The sequence below is a fragment of the Ambystoma mexicanum genome, chromosome 2p, assembly GCF_040938575.1.
Source record: "Ambystoma mexicanum isolate Mex_15411 chromosome 2p, UKY_AmexF1_1, whole genome shotgun sequence".
Taxonomy (NCBI): domain Eukaryota; kingdom Metazoa; phylum Chordata; class Amphibia; order Caudata; family Ambystomatidae; genus Ambystoma; species Ambystoma mexicanum.
The window spans coordinates 171772953-171789519 of record NC_090923.1 but is presented as its reverse complement, the minus strand read 5'-3'; the positions used below and the strand labels follow the sequence as shown (position 1 = coordinate 171789519).

The window sequence follows — 16567 nt, the reverse complement described above, 5'->3', positions numbered from 1 at the left end:
GCAGGACCTTAGTCTGCTTAGGATGCATTGACCTCCAGCACAGGGACAGCAGGACATTAGTCTGCTTAGGATTCACTGTGCCCTGTCCAGGGACAGCAGGACCTTAGTCTGCTTAGGATGCATTGACCTCCAGCGCAGGGACAGCAGGACTCTAGCCTGCTTAGGATGCATTGTGTCCCGTCCAGGGACAGCAGGACATTAGTCTGCTTAGGATGCATTGTGTCCCGTCCAGGGACAGCAGGACCTTAGTCTGCTTAGGATGCATTGACCTCCAGCACAGGGACAGCAGGACATTAGTCTGCTTAGGATTCACTGTGCCCTGTCCAGGGACAGCAGGACATTAGTCTGCTTAGGATGCATTGACCTCCAGCGCAGGGACAGCAGGACTCTAGTCTGCTTAGGATGCATTGTGTCCCGTCCAGGGACAGCAGGTCATTAGTCTGCTTAGGATGCATTGTGTCCCGTCCAGGGACAGCAGGACCTTAGTCTGCTTAGGATGCATTGACCTCCAGCACAGGGACAGCAGGACATTAGTCTGCTTAGGATTCACTGTGCCCTGTCAAGGGACAGCAGGACATTAGTCTGCTTAGGATGCATTGACCTCCAGCGCAGGGACAGCAGGACTCTAGTCTGCTTAGGATGCATTGTGTCCCGTCCAGGGACAGCAGGACATTAGTCTGCTTAGGATGCATTGTGTCCCGTCCAGGGACAGCAGGACCTTAGTCTGCTTAGGATGCATTGACCTCCAGCACAGGGACAGCAGGACATTAGTCTGCTTAGGATTCACTGTGCCCTGTCCAGGGACAGCAGGACCTTAGTCGGCTTAGGATGCATTGACCTCCAGCGCAGGGACAGCAGGACTCTAGTCTGCTTAGGATGCATTGTGTCCCGTCCAGGGACAGCAGGACCTTAGTCGGCTTAGGATGCATTGACCTCCAGCACAGGGACAGCAGGACATTAGTCTGCTTAGGATTCACTGCGCCCTGTCCAGGGACAGCAGGCCCTTAGTCTGCTTAGGATGCATTGACCTCCAGCGCAGGGACAGCAGGACTCTAGTCTGCTTAGGATGCATTGTGTCCCGTCCAGGGACAGCAGGACCTTAGTCGGCTTAGGATGCATTGACCTCCAGCACAGGGACAGCAGGACATTAGTCTGCTTAGGATTCACTGCGCCCTGTCCAGGGACAGCAGGCCCTTAGTCTGCTTAGGATGCATTGACCGCCAGCGCAGGGACAGCAGGACTCTAGTCTGCTTAGGATGCATTGTGTCCCGTCCAGGGACAGCAGGACATTAGTCTGCTCAGGCTCCATTTACCACAAAATGGTGGCGAGATATAAGTGATATCTAGTGCGGGGCATGAGAAGGTGTGTAAGGTGTTGAAAGATAGTTGCTGATTGGTGTATTGTAAATGCATGTCTTATATATGTCTAGTTTGCTATTCTTACAGTCTTCATTTTATGTTGTGTTATTTTGCTTCCATTCACATTAATATTTTTAATATATTTCTTATGCGGATCTGGTTATTATATCTGTGTTATCATTATAATAACCATAGCCCCCTTATTATTTATTTGGTCGTAAAATGATTTCAAGCTAATCCTGCCGCCATGAATTCCTATGCCTTTGCAGGCTGTTACCTACCTTAATTACTCCATTTGCCATGAGTTCTCATATTCCTGCACGTGGTCACCCCATCCTGCCATGAACACCCTGTTTGCCGAGGATCCTCTTTTTCGGCATGTGGTCACCCCATCTTGCCATGAATTCTCGTTTTTGCCGGGGAACCTCATATTCGGCACGTGGTCACCCCATCTTGCTATTAACTCTCCATTTGCCGGGGAGTCTCATATTCGACACGTGGTCACCCCATCTTGCTATTAACTCTCCATTTGCCGGGGAGTCTCATATTCGGCATGTGGTCACCCCATCTTGCTATTAACTCTCTATTTGCCGGGGAGCCTATTATTCGGCACGTGGTCACCCCATCTTGCCATGAAGACTCCATTTGCCGGGGAGCCTCATATTTGGCACGTGGTCACCCCATCTTGCCATGAAGACTCCATTTGCCGGGGAGCCTCCTATTTGGCACGTGGTCACCCCATCTTGCCATGAAGACTCCATTTGCCGGGGAGCCTCCTATTTGGCACGTGGTCACCCCATCTTGCCATGAAGACTCTATTTGCTGGGGAGCCTCCTATTTGGCACGTGGTCACCCCGTCTTTCCTTGAAAGCAAAATAGTAGTTCATTGTTGATGTTCTCGGTAGGTCTAGCAAATACATTTTTATTGCAATTATAAAACCTCTGAGAAAAAATAATGCACTCACTCTGTTTTGTAAAACAGAATACATGTGTGTCCTTACTATTATGTTAAGAGGTCGAAGTGAGCTTTCACTTACGGGAACTGAGTGTTACTACTTTTTTATTTTTTACTGTTAATAGTTGCAATAGCTGTTCTTTTTTTAACTTTAAAACATACCTCTTCAACTTTACCTCCTTTTGAAGCTACTCACTTCATGTGGCTCCTGCTGAGCAGCCAAGCAGTAAAACAATGTGTTCTTAAGTGCAAGAAATAATGCCAAAACCTTCACAGCAGGCCCATCTAAGCTGAAATCTATTTTGACCAAAGAGAACTCAAATTCAGAGACAAACAGGCCTGGAGGACTCACATTTTCAGCTGATCCCACCTCTGCGTGCATATAGTCCCATGTTCCGAATCCCTTAAGACTTATATGTTGTCCTTGAGAGCACCCCCCACAGCGCGCTGGCGTCACTGTACCACTACTTGCATATGTGTACCGACAGGTTCAAGCATGCAATGTGCAATGTGCAAAACCTTGTCTGGCTGAAGCTATCCTGCGTGGCACGCACCCATTGGCCAGATATGCTGTTACGGGCATGTGTTCATGGTTTGATGTGCAAATGTTGTCCAGTTTATGCAAAACTACAAGATGTATGCCTTTATGAAATAGGGACTACCAGGTGGCTTTGTCACACAGGCCCTTCTGGGGTATATATTGATATTTTATTTCTATCGCGCTCATACACAAGTGTTTCAGAGCGCAACAAGGCAAGGGAGGGGAACAGGGGAGAACAAAAACAACGATCTTACTAGGCCCAGTGACATTGAGAACGTGCAAGTGCAGGGGAGAGGGAGAAGGGGGAGATGTGCATGGAAAGGGGAACAAAAGGAGAGTGTGGAGCGGGAAGGAAAAAACAAAAACAATAATAAAATAATAAATAAAAAGACAACAAACAATGGGAGTGCAGCCAGCAAGTGGCAAGTGCTGGGTTTATGGCAGCAGGCCGGGTAGGTCTGAAAGTACAGGAAGAAAAGGGGAGGGCTGTATGGGTACAGATACATACCCCAGTGCAGGGGGTGGCCGGAGGCAGTGCGTGAGGGTGGCAAGATGAGCAGGTACCTGGGCCTGGAGGACAGAGGGTGGCCAGGTGCATGGTGCCAAGGGAGAGTAGAATCAACAAGGGAGAGGAGAGGAGAAGGCAGATGCAAAGAGGAAGGTTTTGAGGTGCTTCCTGAACCGGAGATGGTTCTCCTGAAGTTTTAGAGTGGCAGGGAGGCTGTTCGAGAGGGAGGCCCCAGCCGAAGACAGAGATCTACCCGCAGCTCGTTTCTTTGAGAAACGACTGACCCTGAGGGATTTAGAGGTAGAAGAGTGGAGTGCTCGAGATCGGAGGTATTCGCGGAGGGATAGCTGAAGATATGTTGGACCCAGGCCCCAGAAAGCCTTGTGGACAATGCAGAGGGTTTTGAATTTAATCCTTGCATCCACTGGGAGTCAAATGGAGGGATTTCAGAGCTGGAGAGATACGATCCCAGGGCTTGAGGCCAAGGACAAGTCTCGCAGTCCTGTTCTGGATAAGTTGTAAAGGGCGGAGAGTAGAGGAAGGTAGATTAAGAAAGAGGCTGTTGCAATAGTCCAACTTAGAGAGAACCAGAGCTTGGGAGACCATGAGCTGCTGGGGGAAGGAGAGGAAAGGCAGAGTACCTCTGAGGAGGTATAACAAGGTTATAGTAGCAGCAGGATCTATAGAACAGATTCCAGAGATCTCAAGTAGTTCCCCCTGACATTTACAACCATTCCTAGCTTTTAGACTCACATTATATTGCATTCCAGTATTTATAGTCCTGCGTGCATATGGATGAAAAATGACATCTGCTAGAACTTAGAACTTACACAATATGATGTTAGAGCTCTAGTTCAGCATGTCTTTAAGAAACGAAGTAGTGATGTTAGGTGAGAACAGTAGGTAGGAGATGTCTGCAGGGCTTGCTTTTGTGCACTTTAGAGTCTTCATATTGAACTGTTTGTTTCCAGGTGGATTACTGCCGTGTGGCAAAAAGAGAACACATTTACTTCTGCCGAACAATAGGGTTTATTCCTAATGGGGCGAATTAAACGGGTATGTTGCACACATCTCCTCTCAGATAAATATATGTTGGCATTCTGGCAGGGTCCGCTCTGACGTTCACCCTTAGTGGATGCAATCGGTTGGGTGGAAGCTCACTCTGCTATTTACAATGCTGTGAAGCTGCCGTCACTCAGTGTGATGCGGTGTGATGCAGTGAAGCCTGCCCCTTGTGACGCGTAACCTCCAGACCAGGGGTCTTCAACCTTGGGCTCTCTCGATGTTTCATAGTACAACCGCCAGAAAGCCCTAACCAGAGTCACCGGTGAGGGCTCACGAGAGCTTCCGGTTGCCGACCACTTCTCGACACTCTAGTGGTGTTGTCCAAGTGGGGAATGTAAGCCCAAGGAGGGGCTGGGTGGGCTTCGCTCTCTTCTTTCACCACACATTGGAAGACTCAAGGTCCCCCTAAATCTCCCCAACCCCACCCACAAAAGGACTCTTCCATAGCCCACCGTGTCCGATACTGTGGGGTGATAGTGCTTAGTGTGGTGCACCACTGCACCTATCTGGGTGTTAGGAAGCAGATAGCATGGGCTTGGCATAGCTCTGGCGATGCATGTCTTGTATTTTTTGTATTTGTAGTTATTGAAAAACAAGGTGTCATTTTGAACAGAAATGACGCTCAACGAAGGTAATATCAGAGAGCAGAGGCCACCAGTCCCAGGGTCAGATGCCTTTCCGTAAGAGCGTTGTTGGATTGAGTGAAATATACCATATGGTGAATGGGATACCAGGTGGTGAATGGGATACCATATGGTGAATGAGATACCAAGTGGTGAATGGGATACCAGGTGGTGAATGGGATACCAGGTGATGAATGGGATACCAGGTGGTGAATGGGATATCAGGTGGTGAATGGGATACCAGGTGCTGAATGGGATACCATATGGTGAATGGGATACCAGGTGGTGAATGGGATATCAGGTGGTGAATGGGATACCATATGGCGAATGGGATACCAGGTGGTGAATGGGATACCAGGTGGTGAATGGGATACCATATGGTGAATGGGATACCAGGTGGTGAATGGGATACCAGGTGGTGAATGGGATACCATATGGTGAATGGGATACCAGGTGGTGAATGGGATACCATATGGCGAATGGGATACCAGGTGGTGAATGGGATACCAGGTGGTGAATGGGATACCAGGTGGTGAATGCGATACCATATGGCGAATGGGATACCAGGTGGTGAATGGGATACCAGGTGGTGAATGGGATATCAGGTGGTGAATGGGATACCATATGGTGAATGGGATACCAGGTGATGAATGGGATACCATATGGCGAATGGGATACCAGGTGGTGAATGGGATACCAGGTGGTGAATGGGATACCAGGTGGTGAATGGGATACCATATGGTGAATGGGATACCAGGTGGTGAATGGGATACCATATGGCGAATGGGATACCAGGTGGTGAATGGGATACCAGGTGGTGAATGGGATATCAGGTGGTGAATGGGTAAGAGTGGAAACATATTCCAGGGACAGGGACTGGAAGTCACAACAATATGTGTTGTCAATAAAAGTCTAAGTCCAATATTTTTTGTTAATTTAATAATGCTACTTGGTTGACAGAAAACCTTCAGCATGAGTTACAGTACGTGATAGAAAACAAAAAAATAAAACAAGAAAATTATGCTGATATATAATAAGATATCCTAAAATATCATTACAATCCTTATTCAACTTTACATTTAACATGGCTAGTAAGAATCTAGTTAATGAAATAACTAAAACTAAGTGCTGACCTCTCATACAATATCCCCCAAAAGCTGTGAGAATACATGTGTAAATCGTTTGAAAGAAGGACTCCAGTATGCACCCATTTCCAAACGACCAGGTGGTCCTGAGGCAGAGCGGCGTGAAGCCATCACTAGATCAGTACATTAACATTTACAGGGGACTACAGGGAGAGGCTGCGCGTGGGTGTGAGCCAAACAACCTGCCCCGTCTGGGAGGCGATAGTCCAGTCCTGCTTTTTCTCTTTTCATTGTGGGATTTGGAAGTCATGAATTAATAATGCAGCATTTCAGGGCAGGAAGACCCAGAACAGAACATAAAAACAGAATGGACTGGATTTACATGTGCCCCAATGGAAAGGAGCATGTTTGCTAGGATGTGTGTGTGTGTTTAATAAGCATGTTTGTGTCTAGAGTTGGTTATATTAGGGGCTTCAGAACAGTTACAAGCTATCTGACAGTGTAGGTGGGAACGCGCCATTTTAACCACAAGGGGCAGGTTGTGTGCAGGCGGCCCGGCAGGCACTCGAATGCCGATTACAAAAGAATGATTGTGTTTGTGTATTTATGAGCAGCTTTTTAGTGCACGTATTTGTCCCAATTGACAGCTCAACACCGTGTGTTGCGAGAAAAAGACAGCACTCAGCAGTGGTGGAAATGGAACCACTTCCATGGCACTGGTGATGAGTTGCTTCACTATGCAGAAAATAGTTTTGACCAGTGTTGCTGAGAAAACATTCTTTAAAATGCACAATTTGCATTGCGTTTTATTTTATTTTTTTAAAAACTTCCCCTTGGGACTATTCAAACACGGTGATTTCTGTTCTCCATAAGCAACGTTTTCATTACTTGAACCACACCCAGGGCAGCTCCTGCAGCTCACCTCTGAAAGCAGTTGAATGGATATTCATAGGGGTATTTATTTATGCAATGTTTGTCAGATACCTGTATATTTATTTATTTATGCAATGTTTGTCGGATATAGGTATCCGACAAACATTGCATAAATAAATAAATAAATACACCGGGTCCTGGCTGAGGACTGTAATTTCCTCTTGGGATTTCTAACATGGGGTCACCAGGGAAGTTACAGTTTGCTCGGGTGCACTTTTTTTTTCTTCTCCCCAGTGCAGAGCTGGGGTTTGGGGCGGCTGACTCTGGCCGGATCCCAAGATCCGGTTACACATCTGGTGCCGGAAGTCGGATCCGGCGGGATCCGGCCCAAACGACCAGCCCTGCTGCTCAGAATACTAGTGCTTTACTGGAAACTGCTCTCCAGGCAGGCGAGAACCTGCAACTTTAATAGTCACCCTCTCCGTGAGAGACGAAGTGAGGCAGGGTGTGTGTGAGAGTGTGTGTGTTTGTGCGTGCGTGCGTGTGATGGCTTGGGTCGATTCAATCAGATCAGACTTATGCCTACATGTGATTACCCCTGCTACAACCCTATTGCAGTGGCGTCCCTGCAAGCCGTGGCGGTCCCCTTGCCCCCTGCTGGGCATGGGCAGCATGGGGCCCCGCACCTCGGGTGCTGGGTCCCCCCCATTAGGCCAGTGCCCTATTGGCTTCTCTGTGAGAGCCTTCCCCGTGTTTGGTGCATGGGGGCGGGAGGCCCTCTTTAGAAACAGGAGGAAGTTAGGGCCCACTCACCCCACATGTACCCTCGGGTGTGTCTCCTGCATGAGCGCAGAGAAACCAAGAGATTACAATTTGCACGGTTTGCAATGGCAGCTGCACCCTAGAACTTTGCGCTCGTGAAGTCTTTGGCACGTCTAACATCCTTCCACACAGAGGGCGCCTGCCTTTTTTGTTAACCTGTTTTTTTCTGGGCTGTGCATGTTAAATATGGGTCAGATGTCAATTAGCATAAAGATAATTAAATTGAACATAGAAACACGTTTTAAATAATACTTTCCTTTTTTTGAAAATAACTATGCTTTTCAACTTTAGAACGTGATTTGTTAAATAAAACAACTATTTGCCTTCATATTCGACTTGACAACGTATCCGGTGTTCGTCCGAAATGTGCCATTTGGTGCCTCTGCTATGAGGTGGAGGCCGGGCTTTAAAAAGATGCGAATTGGCTGGCGCGAGCTTCATTTTCAGTAATATTAATATATATATATATATATATATATATATATATATATATATATATATATATATATATATATATATATATATATATATATTTTAAAACAATAATGAAAACAGTGCCCCCTTGCTTAGTGCGTGGCGCAGACGGGGGTAACATTAGCTGCACGGGTTACATTCCTTTCCGGGGATAAGGGCTGAGTCGTTCCCACTGGACCCCAAACACCCGCATGTTATGCATGTCGCTGCAGTAGCGCAATCCCAATGGACACGCATTGCAAGTCAGGCCCGTAGTCTCACAACACACCGAGCTAACCGGTTTACTATCCCTCAAGCCTGGTAACGGTGCAAGCTTAGAACCCGCATTATGGTCCCACTGCCTCTATGAGTTAGTAACCCCTTCACTGCCACAGGCCCAGCCACTCGATGGAAGGGGCCAGGATGTGAAGGGGGCAGAGCCGAGAGTCCATCTGCAGAGCCCCGGCCGGCATCCCTCTTCGCCTCCACCGCTACACCAGCGCTGCCCCCCTCCCCCGTCCTCGTCCCCCCTACCCACACCACCTGAACACGTGTTTCCACTGAAAGGAAACCTGGACCCAGCGAAACACAATAAACATTTCAACAACATCCAGGGCGCCTTCTCGCAACGGTTGCCTCTCATCAGACAGCGACACATTTTGTAGTAGTACGACGAGTGTTTCGCGAGCCGCAGGGTGCCCACAAGAGCCGGCACACACGTGTATGTAGTGACATAAAACAGCGACTGCCCCACGTTTTAAACGAGCCTTCATTGAGAGGGTAACACTAATCTGTAATGCATTTGCTGTGCATTGGACGGCATATTTTAAAGGCTGCGTTGGCACAGATGTAAGATCTGTGCCGTTCAGTCCTCAGAACTGAAATTTGTGCCAGTTGAACCTTTCAAATGTTAAGAATGTAGCGACGCTTTTAATGGGGTGCATTAAAACAGAACAGACTTTGAAAATGCCAGCCCCGATTTAAGAACGGGACAAACTGTATTAAATTACAAAATATGTTTTTAATCACAAAATTCCTTTCCAGGAAACCGGTGAGGTACTAGGTCAGTGGGTCAATGTCTATGTTACAGAAGTATGGGTACACAGTGTGAGCTAACGCTTTGAATTCTGGGAAGAGCGGCTCAGCCTTTCATCCTTCAAAATTCGACAAAAAAAAGTTGTGGGGTAACAGCAATATTATGCCTTTATTTAGCGCACCCTGGCGGATTCCTCCTACTTCTAAGCGCTATGCTAATGGGTATAACGATTACTCGTGTTGGGAGGTCTCACATTATCGACGTCAGAAGGATAAAAGGCTTAGTCGGCACAGACCGGATTGGAACCTGTGACTCCAGATGGCACGCCAGTCCCCGGAAGAATGTCTGAACTGGCTGGCACATCTTGAGTAGCGCTCTGCAACATGTGTGACTATGTTCAGTGAGGCGCTATTGCACACTTCATACACACAGACATTATCAAAGTGAATGCACAGCTGTCAAGTGGTCCCATGTCAAGGGTACACCTTCAAGCAGACCTGGATTTGCTGCCAAAATGACGTGAATGGGGGGCTTAATTGTTTCCCAGATTTATAGTACAAACAAGAAAACTACAGTTCCCAGAAAGCTCTTTGCTGTTGGTTGAAAAGCCAGGACTCTGTGAGGTTGTCAGGCACGAAATTATGCATTTTGGCAGCCATGGTGATGTGTGGCATCACACCCTATAGAAGTGATGAGGGGGAAAGAATGCGGTGTCCAGAAAGGGCTGGGACAGACACAGGACAACTACATCTCTGTGCAAGGGAGGGGAAAGCTGGAGACCACCCATGGTTTGTGTTTAAAAAGGTGTGCAGAAGGTGCGTGAACTGATCACGCCGGGCATCTCGCTGTGCCTGAGCTTCCTCATATATCATTATCCATTCGATTCCAGAGGCGCCGGTCCAGTTCTGGTTTTAACTTTGCATTCTGGGACTTTTAGTCCTGGGTTTTTAACGGGGAGCTCAAGGACAGCAAGTCCCAGAATGCAAAGTGAAAACCAGGACCGGAGTAGCATCTCCTGAATAGAATGTTAGCATGTGTGCATTCCGTCTTAACCCTTGCCAGCGCAGTGGCATCTCTCTCCCAATGCCTCTGCGGTTACTGGGCAGGACTGTACACTTCCCGAACACCGACACGCACTTTAAATGTGAATAATATGCCACCCGCGCGGTGAGATCAGCGAATCGCCTATTTTTACATCCTATCGGATAATGGAGCTAAGGAAATGCAGCAACGGGAAGCTACGCTGATTTGCTCAGGATCACACGCATTGATAAAAGCGAATGCATTATGCAGGAATTAGAGTGCACCCCCCGACCACTCCCCGACAACGGACTGTGCACCATTAGCTACTGAACCACACCCCCGTCCTTAAACCTCATCATAGCTCAGTGAGTTTAGTGCCAAAGCTGCAAAGATAGGGGTGCAGCCTGGCAGTTCCCACTCAACTCTTCATACTTCAAAGGCCAATGCAATTAGCACCCCTGATTACGAGCAATAATGAAAGCGATTGCTTGTCACTGCTCAAATGCTCGCACGCTCCGTTGAAAGTCAATGGCAATTAACACGTTTGTAGCGCGACAGTACCCATGAAGTGTGTCCACATGTGTGATTGTGGCAAATCGAGTTATCTGTGACAACGGGGAATGTTTTTAAACAAACAGGGAATAGGAACCACCACTGTAAACTCATCCCTGGGCCATGTTGGATAATGTAGACCCATCCCCGGGCCATGCTGGATAATGTAAACTCACCCCTGGGCCATGCTGGATAATGTAGACCCATCCCTGGGCCATGCTGGATAATGTAAACTCATCCCTGGACCATGCTGGATAATGTAAACTCATCTCTGGGCCATGCTGGATAATGTAAACTCATCTCTGGGCCATGCTGGATAATGCAGACTCATCCCTGGGCCATACTGGATAATGTAAACTCATCCCTGGACCATGCTGGATAATGTAGACCCATCCCTGGGCCATGCTGGATAATGTAGACCCATCCCTGGGCCATGCTGGATAATGTAAACTCATCCCTGGACCATGCTGGATAATGGCTTCGAGCCAGGAAGCAGTTATATTTGCGTTGCCCATTCATTCAAACCACGAACAAAACGGTCTTAATTAATGGAATAATTCAATCGTTCACGGAGAAATATGCTGGCCTCTCGTGTGGGCCCGGATCCAGAAGATCTGGGGTGAGATAACAGACACCTTGCACCAGTGCAAGTGCAACATTGCACAGTATTAGCACTAGGTCCACGGGTGTGCCCTATTTCTAAAAAAACACTGGGACATAGCAGAACATGCAGGTGCAGGTTGGCATGTTTTAAGCAGCAGAGCAAAGTTGCCCTAGTGCAAAAAAGATACATTTTCAATGGATTTTTGCAGCAGGGAAATGCTTGCCCTATGCTAGCACTCGGTGCAAAGATTCGGGATCTGGCCCCAGGTTACGAATCCCATTTTTAGCAAATCACTTTGTGGATCATTTGCGAGTGGGGCCGTCAAAATAGCGCACTTGGCGTTTGTGAATTTGTGAAAAGTGCACTGTGTTGTGTGATGCTTAGTTTGTGTAATTAGGTTATTTCTTGTACGTGTTTTTTCACATTCTACTTTTCCACACCAGCCTATCTGTGGATAGTAATAATGTTTGAAGGGTGACACCCAGGCTTCGGGTGAAATTGCCTGGGAACGCTTGTCCTTTCACGTGTGATAAGTGAGAGAATTTCTATCTGGCAGGGACGGCGTCAGGGCCTTTCGACCTTTTCAAATAAAAGGTGCCTGGGAGGGTGGCGGTGGCCAGCTACTACCCCCGTGTTGCCAGTTAAAAGTCTTAGAATACGGCAAAATATCAATTTCTCTATTTTCGTTCTGGGGCTTAAAATGTGCGCTTTGCAGCGCTCTCATCGCAATACAAACTGCGTTTTCTACGTTTTCTCTTCCCATGGGAAATACAGAAGTGTTATCGCCTCATGGCCTTCTAACACTGGTTCTGTCACATCAGCCCCTTGCCGACAAAGAAGGCTTTATATCTCTTCAGTAGGCATTTCATGTTTAAGCTCCCAGCTGGCTGTCAGTCTCCTGATAATCGGCGGCTATTAACCGTATCTTTGTCACCTTTGTAATGTATGTACCCTGAGGGGAGCTTCAGACTGTTTTCGCTCTCAGCAGGCGGCCCCCAACCATCATGCAGGATGGGCCCCCACACAATTGGAGCCGGGCCTGATCTGTGGCGGGGAGGGGGGGGGGTGGGGGGGTATCGCGCTTGTGTGTGCTTTGGCCACGTCTCGAGCAGGCGTTCTCACTGTAATATGCGTGTACTGGAAACACATATACATACATTTGGCGCACAGAAGAGCACGCGAACATGAACCGGGTGCTTCTCCTGCCCATGAGAGTTTAGATCCTGCGTCCATTCAGTGGTTGGCATCTCTGCTGGGGCCGCCAGCGAGGGTGTTCTATTGGGGGCTATACGCCTTCCCGTTGGGCATCGCCTTGGCACCACTCGGCCGCTCAGCCAGGCCACCAAACAGGTGCCATGCGCCTTTCATCTTTGGTATCCTGGGTGGGAACTTTGCCTGCCATTATCATTACTAAAGGCTTTGGAGAGGAGAGAAAGAAATCCCGGGTCCATGCCCTGGGCTGGGAAGATGTTTAAGTCGACAAAGGAAAACATGCCATATGAAATGGGCAAACAAACAACCCTTCACCATTTAAACAGGCACACCACAAAGTGAACTGCCTCAAGGCGCTTAATAATGGGTATTAGTTTTCCTAATCTAATCCAAATGTTACTCATTTCATCTAAGAGTACTCATCTCATATAATGGTACTTCTTCAAGCACAGAAAGATTAATTCCCCAGCTCACTGGTGCTTGTTTCAACCACGTATTAAGGTTGAAATGTTGAGTCTGCCCTGCGAAGATTCTAGCCTGTGGGGTTATATACAGACCCCCGCATATGGACCTTTTTAAGCGATGAGACCCCTGGTTTCCCGTCAGAATTCACATGTGGTCCAGGAAACGAGACCACTGGATTCCCCCTGAACCAGGCATGTGGACCAGGAAGCAAGACCCCTTATTCCCTCCAAAATTTAAGGAAGGGAGCCCCAGGGTTCCCTCCAGAACGACACATGTGGTCCAGCAAGCAAGACACATCGTCTCCCAAGAACCTCACATGTGGTCCAGCAAGCGAGACACCTGGTCTCCTCAGAACCTCACATGTGGTCCAGCAAGCGAGACACATCGTCTCCCAAGAACCTCACATGTGGTCCAGCAAACGAGACACCTGGTCTCCTCAGAACCTCACATGTGGTCCAGCAAGCGAGACACATGGTCTCCCAGAACCTCACTTGTGGTCCAGCAAGCGAGACACATGGTCTCCTCAGAACCTCACATGTGGTCCAGCAAGCGAGACACCTGGTCTCCTCAGAACCTCACATATGGTCCAGCAAGCAAGACACATCGTCTCCCAAGAACCTCACATGTGGTCCAGCAAGCGAGACACCTGGTCTCCCAGAACCTCACATGTGGTCCAGCAAGCGAGACACATGGTCTCCCAGAACCTCACATGTGGTCCAGCAAGCGAGACACATGGTCTCCCAGAACATCACTTGTGGTCCAGCAAGCGAGACACCTGGTCTCCTCAGAACCTCACATGTGGTCCAGCAAGCGAGACACATGGTCTCCCAGAACATCACTTGTGGTCCAGCAAGCGAGACACATGGTCTCCTCAGAACCTCACATGTGGTCCAGCAAGCGAGACACCTGGTCTCCTCAGAACCTCACATGTGGTCCAGCAAGCGAGACACATGGTCTCCCAGAACCTCACTTGTGGTGCAGTAAGTGAGATATCTGGTTTCCCCAAGAACCTTGCAGGTGCACCTGGAAGTGAGAACCCTGGTTTCCCCCAGAACCTCGCATGTGGGCCAGGAATCAAGAGCCCTGGCCCCCCCAGAACCTCACATATGGTCCAGCAAGCGAGACGCCTTGTTTCCCCCAGAACCTTACAGGTGGGCCAGAAATCGAGAGCCCTGGCCTCTCAGAACCTCACATGTGGTCCAGCAAGCGAGACACATGGTCTCCCAAGAACCTCACTTGTGGTCCAGCAAGCGAGACACATGGTCTCCCCAGAACCTCACTTATGCTGCAGCAAGTGAGACATCTGGTTTCCCCAAGAACCTTGCAGGTGGACCTGGAAGTGAGAACCCTGGTTTCCCCTAGAACCTCGCATGTGGGCCAGAAATCGAGAGCCCTGGCTCCTCCAGAACATCACATGTGGACCCGAAAGCGAGGCCCCTGGTTTCCCCCAGAACCTCACATAAGGACCAGAAAGCAAGACCTGTCGTTTCCCCATCAAATTACATGTGAAGTAGGGTGCAAGACCCCCGCATCCCCATCTGCGCCCCACAAGTGGATTTGTGCCAACACTTACGTTAATGTTCATCTTCTGGCAATGAGGACCGGTTCCCTGAACCACGCTGTCCAGCACTGTCACCTCATCCAAGTTGGGGGACTCGAAGCAGCGGCTCCTGGCCTGCCTGATATTCACTTCAATGTCTGAGAAGCGGAAGACGCAAAGGGCCGATTGGCGGTCTGCCTTCTCGAAGATCCCAAACAAGAGCTCCTGAGGCTCGGTGGCTGCGAAGACAGACACCAAGCGGTTGAAGACGTCACCCTTGGCTCCGCAGCGCAGCCCTAGTTGGATGTAAGACTCTGTCAGCTTCTTGATCTCGAGCGGCGGGCTCTTCTCCTCCCGGGTGTCCAGGCAGATCCGGGCAAGAAGACTGTTGGAGCTGCTCTCTTTGCCCCTCAGGTTGGCATCACTATTCATGGCCAAGTAGACGTAGGTCTTGAGCTTGAAGGCCTGCAAGAAGCTCAGCTTGTTCTTTTCCTTGGACAATTGCTTGATCTTGAAGATGTTGTCGTCCGATGGGTTGATGTCGAAGGTGAAGAGCTTGGACACGTCCTTAGCGTTGAGGGACCGAATGGCGATCTCTGGGGTGTTCTCGAAACGGTGGTCCTCGATGCTCTGGTTCTTGGGGAAGAATGGACTACCATAGCCTGTGTAGGTCGCCCCCACCAGTAACCTGGTGTCACCCTCAGAGTTCCTCAGCACCAGCCCAACCGTGGAGGCATTGGGGTGGTTGGCCGCCACGTTCAGCATGCTGGGAAAGACAGTGACGTGGTCGTCGCTCTGCGGCGGGAAGCTGACGGCGGCCTCCGAGATGTTGCCCATCTTCCGGAGCTCGCAGAAGCCCTGGTAGATGGATCCACAGACTACCACCACCCTCTGGCCCTGGTCCAGCTCCAGGATCTTGTTGTAGTTGTCCATCATGGCCTTGGGGTGCTCGCAGGTGGTCTGAGGCAGCTGGGGGGCATGGCACAGGGGGTTGTCGCTCCGCGGCCCTGTCACCTCCTCCAGCTCCTTGCTCAGGTTGCCGTGCAGTTGAAAGACCCGGTTGACGGTGGCCAGGTAGACCTTGTCGTACAACACATCCAGAGCGAAGTTGTTGGTGGGAAAGGGGGACAGAAACTTCTGGAAGACCTCCAGCCCCAAGCCTCCATGGGTAGCCAACAGCAGCAGGAGGGAGGGGAGCAGCGGCACCTGGTTACTCGTGCCTGGAGGAGCCATGGAGACTCCGTGCCCACAGGATGCCGGTCTGTGGAAAGTGCATGAGGCTGGAATCCGAGTGCTCAGCCCGCTCCGAGCCCAGAGGAAGACGGGCTTCCTGCAAACACGCCTCAGCACTGAGTGACGCCAGAAGAAAGTCCTGTTTCTTTGTTTCAAATCAGCAGGGCGTTCGCATTAATGGCCCTTCACCTTTTCCTCTGTTTCCTCCCCCTCTCTGCCCTCCCTCCAGTATCTATTTCCAGACGGAGGTGGCGGGGGGGGGGGGGGGCGCTATCTGTCCCTGATAGCCCTGAGCACAGGAGGCAGCCGACTTCACACACGCACTCCGAGCTCCCAACTGCGCCCGGCGACTCCTGCCACATTACTCCTTTTTTTTCAAATTCAGCCTTGTCATGTGAATATGATTAAACGAACGATAGTTTCCAAAGCTGAGGGCGAGCGCTTCCCCAGCCAAGAGGAAACACAAAAGGGCTTTTGCTCCAGTGACGGACGATTTTCTGGTTAACAAGCCACTTCTGTGTGTCAATTTTCTATATATTTTTTTTTTTTTTACTAAATTCTGATGTTTTGCGAAAAGAATGTAGAGCTGGCACCACGTTTTGTTACAGAAATAGCGCG

At 49.3% G+C, this 16567-nt stretch overlaps 1 protein-coding gene across 1 annotated transcript in view; it reads right to left on the bottom strand.

The window, feature by feature from the left end:
• Positions 1 to 16291, bottom strand: part of PLXND1 (plexin D1) — a 352004-nt gene extending 335713 nt beyond the window's left edge. The window contains exon 1 of the mRNA XM_069643445.1: positions 14750 to 16291. Within this exon, the coding sequence (XP_069499546.1) occupies positions 14750 to 15949 (1200 nt within the window). The 5' untranslated portion in view covers positions 15950 to 16291. The remainder of the gene's footprint in view (positions 1 to 14749) is intronic.
• Between the last annotated feature and the right edge of the window lie 276 nt (positions 16292 to 16567).